The sequence below is a fragment of the Argentina anserina genome, chromosome 3 (genome assembly GCF_933775445.1).
Source record: "Argentina anserina chromosome 3, drPotAnse1.1, whole genome shotgun sequence".
Lineage (NCBI taxonomy): Eukaryota > Viridiplantae > Streptophyta > Magnoliopsida > Rosales > Rosaceae > Argentina > Argentina anserina.
The window spans coordinates 12,010,465-12,028,790 of NC_065874.1; the positions used below are offsets into that span (position 1 = coordinate 12,010,465).

Sequence of the window (18,326 nt, forward strand, 5' to 3'; positions counted from 1 at the left end):
AAAAGTCAACAATTATGTAATTGATACTTTGATAGTGATATGAGAATTGGTTACAAGCGTAAAATTGGTTACTGCTGAAATAAGAAAAGCTCAACCTGAGCTTCCGAGCGTGTTTTCTCGAAGCATAAAATTGACCGCGTTCGACTCTTAATAGTCTTGGGATATGGGAGCCGCGTTCGTGTCTTGGCAAAAGCAATTAGCTTTAATTTTTTTCCATAACTTTTTCTTCTTATTTTTTGTCGGGTCAATTTAATGTCATCATATCATTTCTTCATCTTTTTTTTATAGAAGTTGGCATCAGTTATGGTGTTACTCTTGCTCCAACGAGACATCAACACCTTATGCACAACATTCCAAAAGTTTGAATCCTCATGTAGTTGTTTCTTTTCTTTCCTATATATGGCTTTCTTCACATTCTGAATCATATCTTCCCACCATTCATACACTAAATGAAGAGACGGCTTATCGGTGTTTGAACGTCTAATCATACTATATATTGGCTCAGTAAAAGATACAACATAATCAAGCTCATCCCAAAACATCTCATCTAGAATCTTCTGTTTCACTGCAGCGGCCTTCCTCACATCATCTTCCTTGTAATCATCCCATTTATTACCTATTACCATATGTTGCAAACCAGTCTTTATTTTCTTAAATCTCTTAAACATCACAAGTGTGGAGGCAAACCTGGTTGAAGCAATTGTAAGGAGCTTAAGATCACAATGCTTAGTAAACATCACCAACCTCATCTCATGGTTCATTATGAAGTTCTTGATGAAAGAAACATCATCTGCAAGAGGCCCTATCCATTTACAAGCATCATACACATCGTCATTGTTTCTTGTTTGTAGCGAAGGTGCACATATATTCTTCACAGCAAGGTTCAAGGTATGCACTACACATGGTGTCCAGAAGATAGAAGGATACTTGGATGAAATAATTGCACCGGCTTTCACACAATTCGCAGCATTATCGGTGACTATTTGAACAATATTTTCATGACCAACCTCCTTTATGCATTCTATAATCAAATCAGCAATCATATCCCCAGTTTTTATTTCACCTTGAGTATTTACTGCCCTCAACAACATCGGACCATTTGCATTTGCAGCAATCAAGTTAATGATGGGTCTTCTTTGCGGATCAGACCAACCATCACTACATATACTCACACCTTTAGCATTCCATGAGTCTTTGATCGGTTGTAAATGAAGCTCAAGGTTCTTTTTTTCCTTTTGAAGAAGTGTAGTCCTCAATGCATTGTAACCAGGTGGAACATATCCTGGAAGGCTAGAAGCACGCGCGTATGACAAGCGATAATGAGGATTTCTTGCAAGGTTGAAAGACAAACCACCTGTGTAAAACATTCTTGCTACTTCACCATCACATTGCTCCCTAGAGTTATTTTGAAATGCTTTCTCCAAAGCCATTTATTTTTACTTTACATATACTAGAATAGACCCTTTGTATCAAGCAGCAATTGATCGCTTTCTCCATGTGGTGAATTAAACTATGAAAGTAATGGTTCTAAAGCATTTGCAGAGATTTCCAGTTCTTTTTGAAATAACTAGCTAGCTAGCGCAGAGTGCGGTGGGATCTTCTTTTGATGAGAGACTTCCCAGCTTTGGTATTATCCATAGGTATATGATGGGGGCTCTATGACATTGGTGTATGGGGGTTTATAACTTAACACTTTAACAGCTAGAAATGGTGAGTGGGTTTTAACTTTTAAGCAAGTATACTAGTATTTTCGATCACATATGATCGATGGTGGTGGCTTTGATAATGATGATATGAGGCACGCCGGCAGCAGCTTTACTTGTGTCTCGATCTCTCCTCTCATCTTCTCCAAACCCAATTGGCACGCCTGCTCCCACTCATCAACGTGCATGAGGGAGACATTGCCTAGATGTTAATGTCAGAAGCATGTTTTGTAAATTAAAAATGAAGGGTAAGATTAGTACATGGATTATTATTTATGAGGGGAAGTGTGTTGCCGACTAAACAATTGGGAGGAGAATCATGGGTACGTGAGAACATCATATTCTTAGTATTATGTTGGAGTATCGTAAAGGCAACTCTGGCTCTTCCTCATGCCCTATCGGCCTAAACAATTGGAAATGGTTATATCCTGCAGTCAAATGCATTTGCTAGATCACTTGCATAACATGACATTACATGAAGATCGGAACAATGATTGAGTCAGCTGATGAGTCTCAAGTTTCCAGGGAGCTCCTAGATTACCATGTTCTTGGTGAGTCTCAAGTTCTTATCTTTTATGCTATTCTGCCTGATATAGTTTCTGCAAACCCCAGTCTATAGCATGTTCATGCATTCAACATTAAAGTTAACTAAGCAAGCAATAGAAACTCTCCTACTCAATTTAATCAAGCACACAAAGTTGATCATCATACTAAAAAGAAAAATTTGAGATCGGATTATGGGCAAAGGCACGTACCTTCACTTTGCCTTTTTCTTAGCTTTCAGGTATGCAACTGCGAATCTAGGTGAGGAGCCTTTGCCCTTTGGTGACAAACTCAGCGTCGGATTATACAGAAAAACTTCTGAGTTCTGACTACCCACTACGAATCTACAATGCATGAAATTTTTGTTCAATTGAAATTACGTTTTGTTTTCAGAAATTGAAGAACTAAAGAAGAAAAACACAAACCTGGTGGAAAGGTCGAATTGTGAGAGGCTGATTAAGACTTGAGAGATGAGCTCTTTCGATCCATTGAGATCAGGCAAGAGTGATTGTTGACGCACTGGAGATGACGAAAGAGTGAACGACTTCGATGGTCAGGTAAGAGACGGGGAGGCTGGAGGGAGGTAAGAGAGAAATTAGGTTTTAATCAATATTACAAAATTGCCCACGCTTCCTTTCGGCCTATTTGACGCTTCCAATTTGGAAGCTCGCGCTTCCATATCGCTTCCAAACCACCTTTTTCTCGGAATCGCGCTTCCGGCCGCTTCCATCCGCTTCCGGCGCGTTTCCGTCCGCTTCCGACGCGCTTCCGCTTCTGAAGCGCGAAGCGCGACTGCAGGCAAGCTTCCGTGCTTCTTAGGTTATGGTGTATAAACTACATTGTTAAAAAAAGAAGTTAAAAAACAGAGGACTATCCGAGACGTTTATGAAACGATTTTAAATTAAACTCATATTTTTTTTTCTTTTCAATTTACACTCAAAAGTTGCCATGTAGGATTAATAATAAAACATTTATTCTCTCAATATTACAGAAATTGTCACTTAAGTCAAATTTGTAACCTACCTAATTTACTAATAATTAATATTTATTTTTAACAAAAATTTGTAATTCATAACCTTAATGTCATTATTAATTGTGCCAAAGTCATGCAATCTTGATTTGGAAACCAAGTTAAATGAGCTATTTCTTTTGTGTTTAAAAAATATGTCTATCATATAGGTATATTATTTAATTAATCATACTATATAGGCAAGTTATAGTTATTTTATTTTACCATATAGGTATATTATTTAATTAGTCCTACTATATATGTAAGTTATTTTTTAAAATAAGTTGTTTCAACTTTGTAAAAGACTTTTGTCATCCATATATGTATGTTATGTTATACTATATTAAATTGGTAAGTTATCTAATTCTACTATATAGGTAAGTTACATATTTCTACTATATAGGTAAGTTAATTATCTATTCCTTTGTGTTTTTTTAATACCTTGTCAAAAGAGGTATATTAGTTTAGATACCTAGCATAGTTGTGTCATTTATTAGTGTTCTATACTAGAAATTTATTTAAAAGATCGATGAAAATATACCCAAATATAAGACAAAGTAATCTAAGAACAAGATATGTACCTTATGATAAGAAACACAAAGTGTAAACATGTTCGTGGAATTCTTGACATGTCTTGTATCATTCTCTTTTCATTCAAAACCTTTCTTCAACCATCACTCGGAGAAATGACGAGAAGTACTATATGCATAGTTGCCCTCATCATTTCTTCAAAGTATATATTCCATCTTCATATCAAATTCTCTCAATTTCTCTTGTACGATAATATTGGAAAGAATATACCTACTAAAAGAGAACAAGAAATACAGACTTTTGTTACAGATGTAATAGTTTTGTAATGAGTATATATATACACTCAAGTCACCAAAAAGATAAACGCAGGTACATGCGAAGAGATGAGTTTAGGAATTAAACTGTATCGATTATTTTAAAAATCGGACATCCACTTAGTTTCACCCAAGCTTCATCGATCCTTCCCTTTCCCTTTTTTCGGAAGAAAAGGAGGATAATAAAAAAAATTGATATCTCTTCATTATTTAAAGAAAATTGCACAAAATTTTTATTCCTCCACTTGATATTTTTAATGTATGAAATTGATTGTGATAGAGTTAATAAGATTTAAGTTCAGTTAAAAATTTCAAATTAAAATGAATAGATGCTAAGTTTTAGCTTTCTATATGTCTAAAGGACAAATTAGACTTAGACAGAAATATTAATTACAAACATTTAGTCTATATGGAAGGTTTACAATATAAATTGGGTGTTAATTAAAGGTGTGGGTTTATGTTAAAAATGGTGAGAAATTATTATATATAACTGCCACATATCTCACGTGGCGTACCCCTTTAATGTTATTGATTTATTTTTTACTGTAATTATTTCTAATTAATTTTTATATGTAAATAAACTTTTATCATTTTTACCGCGTGTATATTAATTATACAATGACGTAATATGATTAGCTGGATATGCCACATGACAGTGCCATGTGGTGTGGCGGATACACATAATAATTACTCTAAAAATGGTTTCCTATTTTAGGGTTTTCTCTAATTTTCTCCTAGTTCTCAGGCCTTAATCGGAATCACAATACAGGCCAAAACTTCTGCAAAGAATTCAAGCACATCGACAAGCTGGACCGGAAGGGTATCCACACTAAGAAGAGGAATGTTTGAAGAATGCACATTACCTGTCCACTCATGTCCGACAATAGGTAAACACCTCTTCACCAAATTGTGAGCAAATCCACCAAGTACCACATCACACAATTGTCTTCCTAGAAATGAAGAACGTACCACATCACTTGCAACAAATGCATCTCTATCAATGGCAATCTTGTATAAGGCACCACGGCTCTCTGTTCCAGCCTCCAGAGTCCAGACCTCCCATTATGTCACAATGGCACTAGAGCATAACGCCATTGCCACAGTATAGTAGCTTCATTGTCTATACTCATAACATACCATCATCCTTACTGGCCAAGTATCGACTAGTGCCCTGAGATGAACACTCACAAGATGATTTAGAACTGACTGCCAAATATATGAAAGTTGCATATCAGAAATGACCATCTAGACTTCGCTATTAGAATCGGCAGAAGATGGCATGAAAGCACAAATACTTGCAGGCAACAAGAGGAGCAGAAGACCTGCACATGACCGCATGGTTATGGAAAAATGTCGTTGAGGAATCATCTCCAAATTCAATTGCAATGAAGCCAAGTTTGATAAACCTTGGATGCATGAGATCCTGGATGTGAAGAGAACATCACACAGGAGAACAATAATTTCCATAAAAAATTTCCCCATAACTTATTTCGAGGCAGTGTTGCTTAGACGTCAAGGGCACCAGCTGAATGATAAAATGTGGCACCAAAATTCCAATAATTTCCATAAAAAATTTGTCCATAACTTATTTCCATCAATATATATGTTAACCAGAGGGCGTAACAAATTAATGGATAGCAGCCATAAGTGATAACAGAAACAATTTTGAAAGAAGTGGATAACAATAATGCCATAGTAATAAAATGATGGATAACAATAATCAGTGTGACCACGCTCTTTTGAAAGAAGTGGACGAGAAGAATGCCATAGTAAAGATAATTGTGAATTGCCTTTGAGAAGGACATTGACATGTGATATCAGTGAAAGTATCAGGCCACTTTGATACATGACGTGCATATTGAAGGTGTGCACAACTTCAATGAGGGGTCTTTGCAAAGCCTCCTCTGCTGGAGGAGAATTAGCACCATAAAGTGCTCTATACATTTCAAAGTCTGGTAATATATAACAAGTGAAGTATGCTTGCTAATATTTACCTTGTCATCATGAATCAACAACAACCAAGCACTGAACAGCAGATTGGCTAGAATTAATAATAGTTATTGGAACAACAGGACCATAACTGTATCTTGAAGAAAATGACTAAATGGATATGAAGAAACTCAATGGCGTCAGCAATAGAAAGACAGAAAAGGCCATACGTATATATGCTCAAAAACAGTCTATGTTTTTGTAGTTATCTACATTTGTAGATTTATTTCATATTTCTAAACAATACACTGCACACTTCATGTATTAAATACTACTAAAAATGACTTTCATTTATCAAAACATGTTGGCTCCGAGCATTACGGATGGAGCTAACGGCTCCAGATGGTAATATCGGTATCAAAACTTCAGACACCATTTTGATATTTTTAAAACGTGAGGCACCAAAGTGCATATTTAGTGAAACATCAGACATTGATGTATAATTTTGCCTCTTTTTTCTCTTACGTTCAGTGAAGGAAATGAAATGCACGTATATAGATTAATATAGACTACTCATTTTGGCAACGATGGGATCTTTGTGGGGGCTACACAAATGCGCTCCTATAAAGGAACAAGGTGAGCGCTCTATTGTCTGATACTCTGATTCACGAAGTGGAATGAAAGAAATTGTTCTACAGTTCTACTATGTTTTTCCACAAGATCTAATGAACTCAACAACCTCTCTTTATTCAACTCGAGACATCCCAACATAACCGATTTGCGTTCAACTTGGAGGAGCAATGGTTGGAACTTGTTCTGAAACCGAAACATTGTTCTCTTTTTTCTTTTTCTTTTTCTGAGGTAAACAGTGTTCCTTTAAGCCATCCCATAATGGCATAACGAAAACATATGAACCTAAGAAAACTTCTACTGCCAGTTGAAGCAGCCTATATCACTTTTATATTGTTGTCAGTTTTCGATATGAATTGTGTTGTCAGTTCAGAAACCTATCAAGGGAACTTCAAAAACTTACTTAACCTGTCCTTCCTATTTTGGATAGGAAACATGTCCAGTGGTTCTAACCACTATTGCTAAGAAGGTTTCAACTTTAAAGAGAGGATGCAGAAGAGTCTGAAGTTATATAAGATAGGAACCAAAGTCCACACCTCTTGGAAGGGTGACATGTTTGATTGGTTGCCAAATCATTTGTTTTTTCAGCAAGAAACCATGGATGTTGTAGCCTGAGGCATACTACCAATCTGCTTGTTCCCATTTACAGCTGGTGACAAATATTTCTCACAATCCTTGACCCCTATCTGCATAAACTCTTTGACAAGCATTGGCATGTGCCCTGCTAAAGAATCCTTAAACCGCTGAGAGCAACTCTTGTCACCCTCATCAACATCCTGAACCCCACCTTTGACCAGACATCCCACTTGAGCGCCATCCATGTATGCTTTACATGCCACCAGAATGTCATGAGCACGATCCCGGAAATGCCCCATAACAAAATCCTCAAAATGCTGCATTCGAATACAAGTTATATTAGACATCATATTTTAAGGGTCATAGCCATAATATAATGCTGCTGCCATAATGTTGCATAATGATCAACAAAGACAATATTGAATAAACCCTATATAAAGTGTTCATAAGAGAGACAAATAAGCCATAGGTATATATGCTCAGTCTATGTTTGTGTAGTTATCTACATTTGTAGTTTTATTTCATATATCTAAACAACAAACTACCACTTATATTTATCTAAACACTAAAAAAATAACTTTCTTATGCAAAAATCGCTACAAATGCGTAATCGTTCTGCTCACTTATGATAAGGTGATGAGGATTTCCTTTCAGAAGATATGAGTCTACAATTTGACCTCCAAAAAAATTTGATGACTTTGCAAATTACAAAGTTGAGTTATATCAAGAATTTGGAATGAGTTAGAAACTCTAGCGCAAAAACGATTCCTCTACAAATAATATTGGCATTTTGAGAAACTAATGCCAAACAATGTGTTGGTTTAGGCCTACAGGAAACATGGCACAAAATCTGATGTTTGCACATATAGTCAATATATTGATACACTTCGACCATGATAACAAATATTACCTTGGGAGGCCTCCTCATCATGTATACCATAGTTGTTAAAGACAGGAGGAAGGTATCCTCATTATACTGCCGGGACCTCATTTCACCATCTGCCGAACCATTCATAGACGCATATCCAGGCTCATTAAAGTAGGGCTTTGTATTCAAGATCAGCCCTTGTATGGACACTAAAACTTGCAGAATGGTGGAGACACCCTGGATCCACATCTCTTTAGGGTTCCCCGACCAGGTGTTGAGAAGGCTGAGGCATACTTTCCCACAAGCATACAAATTAGGATTTAGTCGAAGGCCACCAGAGTGGTACTGGACATGCTAGCATTACCAAGGGCCAAGTCAGACCCATGATGTAAGTATATATATAATACAATGCCAGAAAAACAACAACTACATACCGGCGGCACATTGGGGTAATTACTGGGGAAGGAAACATCAAAGAAAAAGAGACCATCATGGTAAGGAGTACCCTCAGCTCCAATAATTACAGCTCTCAATAGATCCATCCTTGTCTCATAGACTCGAACAAATACTGTATCTGTCAATTGGAAAATAAGGAGGTTCAGAGTTCAAATCTAGGTCACTTCATACAATGCTTGCTTATAAGGTAGGCAACATAGTTTCTATTGAGTCAGACAACACTCCAACATCCGTATTCCAGATATTATGAAGATAATATAAGCATTCTCGAAAGTAACATTTCATAAGTTTACACATACAGGGATTACAAGCAAATAGGCAATGAAGGAAAATCTTACTACCACTACCATGACATGAAGATGATGCAAAGCGCTCACCAGGTAAATCTTTCTCTAGACTCTTCCACTCTTCCTGGATTCTCTTTGCCCAGTTCTTTGGTGGCTTCAGAAAGTATAAAAGTGCACACTAGCATAAGATAAAAAATTCAAAATGTACAAGAAAAACTAAGGCACGAAAGACATTGTCTTAACTCACCTGAGTCATCGGATGACCATGGAGTGTACCAGCGAGAGTATAGTGATGGTCAGAATGATCTTCAACTGTATCAAATTGTTTAAACCCCTTGTACTTCTGCATAATTTCATCTATGTCCTTGCTAGACAGTTGTCTAGCCGGTGTTGTTGGAAGGCTTGCAGCAGTGACATTGTATTGAGTTTGGGAAGCACCCTTAGCCCACGGGTTACCTGGAAATCCTGCAGGAGGATATATGGAACCAACTGGACCATAGAATTTTGAATGAAATGGTTTAGCACTAGTTGGGAACGAAGAATCTGACAACCAGCCAGAGGATGACTGTAATCCAAAAGGATCAATTGCACCATTGGGTAAGTTATATCCGAACAAAGATGTCTCAGTTCCAGTATTGAACTTCATTGCATCATATTTAGTTGAACTACTTGAAGCAAATCGCTTCTTTCTACGGTGCAAAGCTCCATAGAACCTTTGTTGAGATCTTGATGGTTCTGCTCCAACTGGGAGACTAGGCACACTACCTTGGGGATGTGAAGCAATTGGTTTCTTAATATTTCTAGCAGCTTTCAAATGTTTCCAAGATGACTGATACTGTCCTTTTGGGTGACTGACTCTGTCTAATTGGGTACTGAAGCTTGAACTGGCCATTACGGTTGGCTTAAAGTTGAAACTAAGAGGATCTGCCCAAGGAAACATCCCATTTCCAGGGAGATCACCATAATCTGATTTCAATTGACAACTTGAATCAACAGAATTACTTCCAGAAACCGAACTAACATTACTTTTAGGAGGATTTGACAACCAAGGAATATGTGGGACAGGCGCTTCTATCCCAGGAGGAATACCCACATTATCGAAATGGGATTGCAAGAAGGCATAGTCAAAATCTTCAAAATTAATAGTAGTGAAGTCATCAGCATCATCCGCAGTTGCATCAGAATTGGGACCATCTAAGTCAATAAAGTGATTTGATGCTGGGGCAACATCCTCAGTAATTTCAATCCCATTTACTGATCCAATGGTTTCTGTACCAGAAAAACCAAGAGACGTATGGAGGACAGCTTCCTGTAAGTAATAGCATACAAAGCAAATATACTTGAGAATGATATAGCAGCATGAAATATGTATTAGATAGCAAAAGATTAGCATTCAACAACAAGAATCTCAATTCCACTGCATCATAAACCTTTGTTTGATGAATTTGGTAACCGTCCGAGGAGTTTCTCACTGCCTTTCCTTTGCTAGTTCTGTCAATTTTCTCATAAATAAACATTGCATCAGCAGAATCATATTTGTCAATGTCAATCACATCCCGCAAAATCACCTGAGTAAAAGAGAATAATTAATAACTGTTATAATTCCAAAAGAGCAGGAAAAAGAATGAAAGTAAACTTATCAGTAAAATGAGGCAGCCAATGAAATAACATGTACAGGAGCATAAACCAAGGAAATACAAATAGGACATGGAGTTATCTAGGAGGGAATGAACCTCCTCACCATATAATTACAATCCCACAAAAGCATAAAATAAATGCTTGTGCATTATTTTCTTAACTCTAATGAAGAGTGGGAGAAAAAAAAAAAGTTGTTAGTCATTCCTCCAAATCGAAACACGATGATATTTGTGTATGCTTAAAGATAGTAAGCTTTGTTACACCAAATAAAAAAGACCCAAACGCCCAACAGTCTTGCTAAAAGCTGATAGAACATGAGAAAACACCAACTATTGTAAAGATGCCAAACATTAGGGATAGTCAATTAATGTATCGTAATGCATTATCGGGAATGCAGGTACATAACAGAATCTCACCTTGGAAACTCTGAGTCCTGAATGCAATATATGAGATTTTGGGTCTCTCAACACATTGACAGTTGGTTTTGATTTAGATACTCCAAATCTAAAACATATACCAAGACATTCACCTTAAAACATGAAAGTGCTAGTACATGTCAAGCACCATCCCAATAAAAGCCAAACAATTATGTGCCAACAAATTGATACAGTTTAGAATGATGTCAATATGCATACAGGACAGTCCACGCAAATTCTAATATCAGGAAAGAAATTCAGCAACACAAACTTATGTTGCTGTATAGCATACAGATTGATGAGAAGAGTGGAGGTTCAATAACTCTAAGAGGGGAAAGCTAACTATATTGGAAATTTTTCCGACAAATATAAACAGAATTTGGGAGTAGGAAATATGTTTGAGACATTGGTTTACCAATAGCCATAACAGTCAGAAAATGGGAAGAAATTGCATTTACATTATTGGAATAATGATTCAACAGAAAATAGGGCAATCATGTTTCAGCCCTCCTCTCAAAACCGTTTTTTTATATTTGACACATTCCAACTCATTCGCCACTTTACCCATTTTCCTTCTCTACAGAAAACCAAGAAACTGATGAATCCATGGACAAAACCATGCTTACATTTCAGAGCACAGTTGCAGTTTCCTAAAACATCACTAACAGAACACAAATCACGAAAGGCAAAAACCAACAAGACAATCACTCTTTGAAATTGATACTCCAATTCAAAACTTCATCCTCATACTACCCAGACTCCAAATATCACCACTAATCTCAAAACATTGAGAAATAAAATCCACTCTGACGCTCTGTATACCAAGCACACAAAACCAAAGACCAATTCTTTCAGCTCAAATCCTCAAACCAAGTTAACCAAAAAACAAAAACTAGACCCCCGTTACCATCAAAAACAGCAAACTTGATCATTCCAAAAAGACCATCAGAACACTGATTCCACCACACCCACATGATCGGGGTCCGAATCAAGATTCCAAATTCAACCAAAAAGACTGAAACTTTGATCCCACAAAATATTCAAACAAAACAAGAAAAAAAAAAGACAAGACAAAAGAGAAACAACATCGTACGGCCGAACTACCTCTTTGTTCTTTCGCAATCCACGAGAGCACACGACCGGAGCAGCAACCTCGACAACGTCGTCGGTATCCATGTCGGAACGAGCTCGCTTGTTACTGTTTGGAAAGTGAAAGAGAGAAAGATAAGAGAAAGAAAAGTCAGGCGAAGAAGAGGAAAAGAGAGAGTCTTGGTAGTTTTCGAAACAACGATTTAAATAACCCAAAAATCAGTGGGAGAGAAAGAGAGGCGGAGAGACTTATTATTGGATTTCTCGGGTTCGTTTAGCTGCGGCTCCATTACTGAACCGGCTCTGGCCGCTTCGTCTTCGTCTTCTTCTTCTTCTTTAGTTTCACCGAGAGAGAAGAGAGCTGAGCCGATCAGTGAACCGGGTTCGTTTTGGTTTTGGGTTGGTGGGGGAATTGGAAATGTGGTGGATTTATAATGACGACAGCCAAGGGAAGAGTGTTCCTTTACTTAAGTAACAACGCTGTAAAAACAAAGATATAGTCTTTGTCCTTTGTGTGGAATTTACTGTTATGCCACTGTCTGTGTCAGGGTACAGTACTGATGGAAGAGAGATGTGGTCAGATCTCCTGTGAAACTGGTGTGAGAAGTTTGGGGTGAGTTGGTTTTGCTTGTTTTGGCAATGTTATGGATATTTATGGTTGTTTGTTGACAGTCCTTTGTGGGTAATTAAGGAAATGAATGAGACATGAGATTGAGTTCTAAATTTAGGTGCATACAAAGGTTAGAGGAAACCTGTGAGTTTGGGAAATAGGATAATCATTCTTTTGTTTTTTAGTTGAAATTTTTATAAAATGACAAGACATATGTTGTTACCATTAATTCATGCCATGCGAAAGGGTGATTCCTCCAACCTAACAAAAACGATCTCCTTGCTCAATCATAGCAGTCGGTTTTTCAAATTCAAAAAGGGCCGGAGATGTACACATGAGAATCTAGGGTTTCATGAGAGGAGAAGCCTCGCGCTAAGACCCCTTCTCGGAGATGGTTAAGATATGTCTAAAAGAGACTTCATTCGACGATCGTTACACACTAAAGAGAGACGCTGATCGATTTGCAAAGGAGAAAGAATCACACACAGCAACTCTGAAAAATAGAGAGCAAGATGTGACAGTCAAATACGTATTAACATCGCTTACTTAAAATATGAAGTTGCAGGCAACTTTTCATTATTGAAACAACAATCAACTTAGATAAAAACATATACAAGGGTGTTGGTATAGTAATTAGTAAATACATCTAAGAACAAATACAAAACACACCAGGGATGGAGAAAATCAAAGTACAATATATACATATGAGATAAAGTAACCACGTTGGAGCATATCAAACACGTAGAACTCGAAGATCTTGGATGATTGAACAAGAAATCCAAGAGACCAAATATGTGATTGTGGTGGTATCTAAACTCATCCCCATCATTCCAGATCAACAGACAACACAAAATAAGCAGAGTACTCCACTGTATTTTACATGCACTATATAAAGACTTGAATCATAAAATTTCTGGCAATTATATTGCACGTTTGAAACCGCACAATAAGATTCGAGGCACTACATGAGTAAACTAAATCGGTCCTTCCATAATGGCATCCTTATACCAAAAGCTCATCGAGTATGGCTTTCCGAGTTTAAAAAAAAAGGGTCCAAAATGGTTTCTCCCACCAGAAGACCTGTGTAACTGTTGGTTTTGCAGCCTGAGGCATGCTAGCTACCAATTTGCTTATTCCCAACTGGTGCTGGTGATAAAAATTTCTCACAGTCATTGGCACCTATTTGTGTCAACTCTTTGACAAGAATAGGCAAAAACGCAGCAAGAGAATTCTTAAACACTCGCGAGCATATCTGATTACCATTAACAACCTGCACCAAACCTTTGACTGGATCCCCCACTTGAGCTCCATCCATATATGCCTTGCACGCTGCGAGAATTTCATGAGCATGATTGCGAAAATGCCGATGAACAAAGTCCTCAAAATACTGCATCCAAATACAGAGTTAAGGATAAGAAATTACATTAATTTTGACAGCATTAGTATTAGTGTGGCATCCACCAGAGATTATTGTGCGGTTACAAGTCACAACTGAGATCTGATATCTAGCTTCCTAGTCAAAATTCTATAAAAAAAAAAGCAATAAAGTTATGTCCCATGTTATCTATATACTAGATTACTAGTTTCGTTGCCCAATTGACTCTCAAGTTCACTACATCATTATAAGAATTCATAATCACTTAATTCATTGGTTGTGTATAATAATCTTGCAGTTCCTATTCTCATATTCTGATAAACCTCACCTTGACAGTGAAACTTTAGTGTATTGGAACTCTCACTCCCCCCTCATATTAAAATTGAAACTGTATCCTATATATGTTTATGTGTACACAAACACACAGAGAGAGAGAGAGAGAGAGAGAGAGAGATTTGGTATGCCAATGATTTTACAGGAACCAAAATACTTACCTTTTCCAAAAACAATTTATCCTTGGATGGTTATGAATATTTCAAAAAAAAAAATTTATATCAACCAGTTCTTGCTGATGCACTAGCCAGTAGAGCGTTTTGAGATGAGAAGTTTATAATTTCTTATAATGTAGAGGACTGCTCAAGCAATAGAAATTATGAAAAAAAAAAAAAAATATATATATATATATAGGGGATATCACATTGTACCTTTGGAGGCCGCTTCATCATGTACACCATTGTTTTTAGAGAAAAGATGAATGTGTCTTCATTGTACTTCTTTGATGCTGAATCACCAAATGGTTTACCCCTACCATCTTCATATCCAGGCTCATTGAAGTAGGGCTCTGTATTCAAGATCAGCCCTTGTATAGAGACCAAAACCTGAAGCATTGTTGACGTACCAGGGATCCATTTCTCTTGCTTGCCCCCAGACCAGGTGTTGAGAAGGCTGAGGCAAACTTTTCCGCATTCATACAAGTTTGGATTTAGTCGAAGCCCACCAGAGTGGTAGTAAACATGCTGGCATATGAAGTCACAAATCAGACTGCTGATGTGAGCAGACATTAAAAATGTGACACAAACATGATTTACATACCGGGGGTACATTGGGATAGTCTCTTGGGAATGAAACATCAAAGAAAAAGAGACCATCATGGTAGGGAGTACCCTCGGCTCCAACAATAACAGCTCTCAAGAGATCTATCCTTGTCTCATAAACTCTAACAAATATTTTATCTGTCAATATGTTAAGAAAGACAAAAGGTTCAAAGATGAAGCAAAATATATCATGCAGAATGTGCAACTTTCATCTGCACCAATAGAAACCCTATATTTGTTTATACCCTGCATTGTTAATTGAAAATTATTGTGATAAGCAGTATCAGCAAAGTGCATATAAAAAAAAAAGAGATAAGTGGTAAACAGTCACTGCCAATAATCCATATATAAGGCTCACCAGGCAGATCTTTCTCCAAGATTTTCCACTCTTCCTGTATTCTCTTTGCCCAATTTTTCTGAATAAAAAGGAAAGTAGCAAGATCAAATTAATATATAACGAAGTGTCCAAATGCAGTACACAATCTAAATCACCTGCATGGTACAACTACTTTTATTAGTATAGCAATGGTCTGAATGATCTTCAACTGTATCGAATTGTTTGAAATCCTTAAACTTCCCAGTAGTTGCATCTGCCTCCATGCTAGAAACTTGCTTTGCAGGGGCATCATTGATTTGACCTTGCTCCTGAGATTTTGATAATGCTACTCCAACTGGAATATTAGAAGGTCTCCCTTGGTGTTGCAGATAAGATTGTGTCATTTTAGTACTGGAAATTTGTGGATGTTTCCAAGATGATGATAGCCCAAGAGCAGGACTTACAATGTTTGTTTGGGCCATCAAACTTGAACTACTTCCAGAAACTGCTTTTATGTTGCTGTTAGGATGATCCGAAAATGACAGAAAATGTGGAACAGGTGCTTCTATTCCAGAGGGAATATCTTTTTTCTCAAAATGGGCTAGCATCACAGCATACTCATCGATATCTATAGATGCTTCCAAATAAAGATCAGAATAGTCATCATTGAAAGTAGATGCATTAGTACTGGGACCAGCTAAGTCAATAACATTATGCGAGGTTGACGCAAAACTCTTAGCAGCTTGAAGATTTGTATCAGAAATACTTCCAGGAACCGACTTTATATCACTTTTAACAGGATCAGACAACCATGGGATAGGTGGCATAGGTGCTTCGACTCCAGGAGGAATATCCACACTATCAAGATGGGCTACCAATTGGCAATACTCATCGACATCTATTTCATCATCCAAAAAAAGATCAGCATAGTTAATGTTATCCCCCATCGCGCCTAAACTCTTACCAGAAGAACCAGCAAAATTATTGGCAACAGCTCCCTGACAACACAGGCCAGGTAACAATATAGTGTTAATATGCTGAACCATGTTTAACCAACACTGGATATATATAATGAATAACAAAAAGAGTGTGAAGTTAACCACAAACCTTAGCTTTATGGTCAGGGCATTCATTGAAAGAGTAATTGATTGCGTTCCTTCTGATACTTCGCTCGACTTTCTTATCATTAAACATTGCAGTATCAGAGTCTCCAATGTTAAAACCATCAGGCACAATAACCTACAAAGAGTAAATAGCTAAATAATATCTAATGCGTACAAATCCACATATAGAATAGATATTTCGGGAGGAATCCTTTAAGGAAAAAGTAACGAAGTCACCAATACAACAATCAAAAGATAACTCAATTCTTTCAAATATGACACCTTCCGGCCTAATCATTAGAGTTGATGAAGTTCATGCCGCTTCAGTAAAATTTTTGTTTAAGTACATCTATTAATGTAGTGGTGAAGTTTGTATCACGAAGCAAAATCCTAGCCAAACAATATTGATGAAAGCCCCAATTGAAATATATAATCAGAAAGAACAGTAACTTGATAAACTAAAGACGAACAGCGTGAACAAACCTCCTTCCCTTTGTCGGATTTCTGATTCCGGGAAACTAGAGGAGCACTCGAGACGACGTCTTTGTCGTAATCCATGCACTTAGAAGTGCTCTCTGGAAACAATGATCGCTTCCTGTGTGTTGTGGAGTACAACAAAGTCAGATAAAAAGGAAACAGATAGAGAGTTCTGTTGAGTAGCGAAGTAAGAGAGAGAGAGAGAGAGAGACCGGGGATTCGGGGAGGACGGCGGCGACTTCATTAGAGCCGGAGTTGATCGATCAGTCGTCTGTTGGTCACACTACCTTGGCGAGTAGGAAGCTCAAGCGTATTTACACGGCCTCGCACGCGTTTTAAAGAAGAGAAGAGACGCTTCTTTCTTCTTCTTTTCGCCTAGCTTCTTTTATTTTCTTAGTTTTACAAGAATTTCATTTCATTTCATTTACATATAATAATAATAATAATAATAATAATAATAATAATAATTTCCACTACTTTAAGAGCAAATGCACCCTAAGAGCATCTGCACCCATAAATTGCATTTGCTTGAGCAAATGGTAGGGCCAGAAGCAAATTTTGCTTCAAGCAAATCGATTTCATATTTTGCTTAAGCAAATCGATTTTTTCACACACCCATTTACAATTTGCTTGAGCAATTCAATTTTGTCTTGTTGTGAAATAATTAATTTTTTTTACTAGATATATTTATAACCAATAATAATGTGCCACGTGTCATTATCGACTCGATATTATTCAAAATTTCCGATAAGATTTTCGACTAATAGATAATTGACAGGTGTCACTGCCACGTGTCATTGTCGCTAAAATAATTGGAGCAGATTTCCGATAAGATTTTCGACTAGTAGAGAATTGACACGTGTCACTGTCAGTAAAATAATTGGACCAAATTTCTGATAAGATTTTCGACCAATTTGCTATAAAAACGTCTAATATAACTCATTATAACTCATCCTTCAATCTAAACACTTAGCAACATTTCTTTGTTCATCACTCTGATGAATCCTTTCAGCTTCCACAATTTTTTCAGGCGGAGACAACGTCAACAAGAAGAGGATGACGATATGGAGCAATCATTCGTGAATCAGGTGGTCATGGCGGAAAACAACACGATGATGAATCAACACGACCAAGCGGTTCACGTCGCGGTAAAAAACCGAATAAGCCACGTCAAATGCTATCTAGGGGACACAATCTCATGGAAGATTACTTCATCGAACGTCCAATTTTCAACGCTCAAGACTTTCATCGGAGGTACAGGATGAGCAGAGACCGATTCAACATTATCATGACGGACCTCTGCAACCACGACATGTCTTGGCATCAAAGAGAAGACGCCACTGGTTTGCTAGGGCTACTTCC

At 37.2% G+C, this 18,326-nt stretch overlaps 2 protein-coding genes across 2 annotated transcripts; both read right to left on the reverse strand.

The window, feature by feature from the left end:
• Positions 1–263: 263 nt before the first annotated feature.
• On the reverse strand, positions 264–1,430 carry LOC126787069 (uncharacterized). Its single transcript, XM_050513003.1, has one exon. It carries the CDS (start codon positions 1,428–1,430, stop codon positions 264–266), a length of 1,167 nt encoding a protein of 388 aa, XP_050368960.1.
• A 5,719-nt stretch (positions 1,431–7,149) lies between these two features.
• LOC126787070 (uncharacterized) lies at positions 7,150–17,322 on the reverse strand. The gene is given in 17 exon segments (XM_050513004.1): positions 7,150–7,552; positions 8,146–8,457; positions 8,538–8,677; positions 8,937–9,000; positions 9,094–10,155; positions 10,277–10,414; positions 12,005–12,098; positions 12,239–12,450; positions 13,680–13,715; positions 13,717–13,986; positions 14,679–14,990; positions 15,067–15,206; positions 15,427–15,484; positions 15,561–16,382; positions 16,492–16,623; positions 16,971–17,082; positions 17,177–17,322. Coding segments are annotated over 17 exon segments (4,245 nt in total). The 5' UTR covers positions 17,209–17,322; the 3' UTR covers positions 7,150–7,243.
• Positions 17,323–18,326: the final 1,004 nt, after the last annotated feature.

Excerpts from the sequence above, each read along its gene's own strand:
- LOC126787069 (XM_050513003.1), bottom strand. The coding sequence starts at position 1,430 with ATGGCTTTGGAGAAAGCATTTCAAAATAACTCTAGGGAGCAATGTGAT.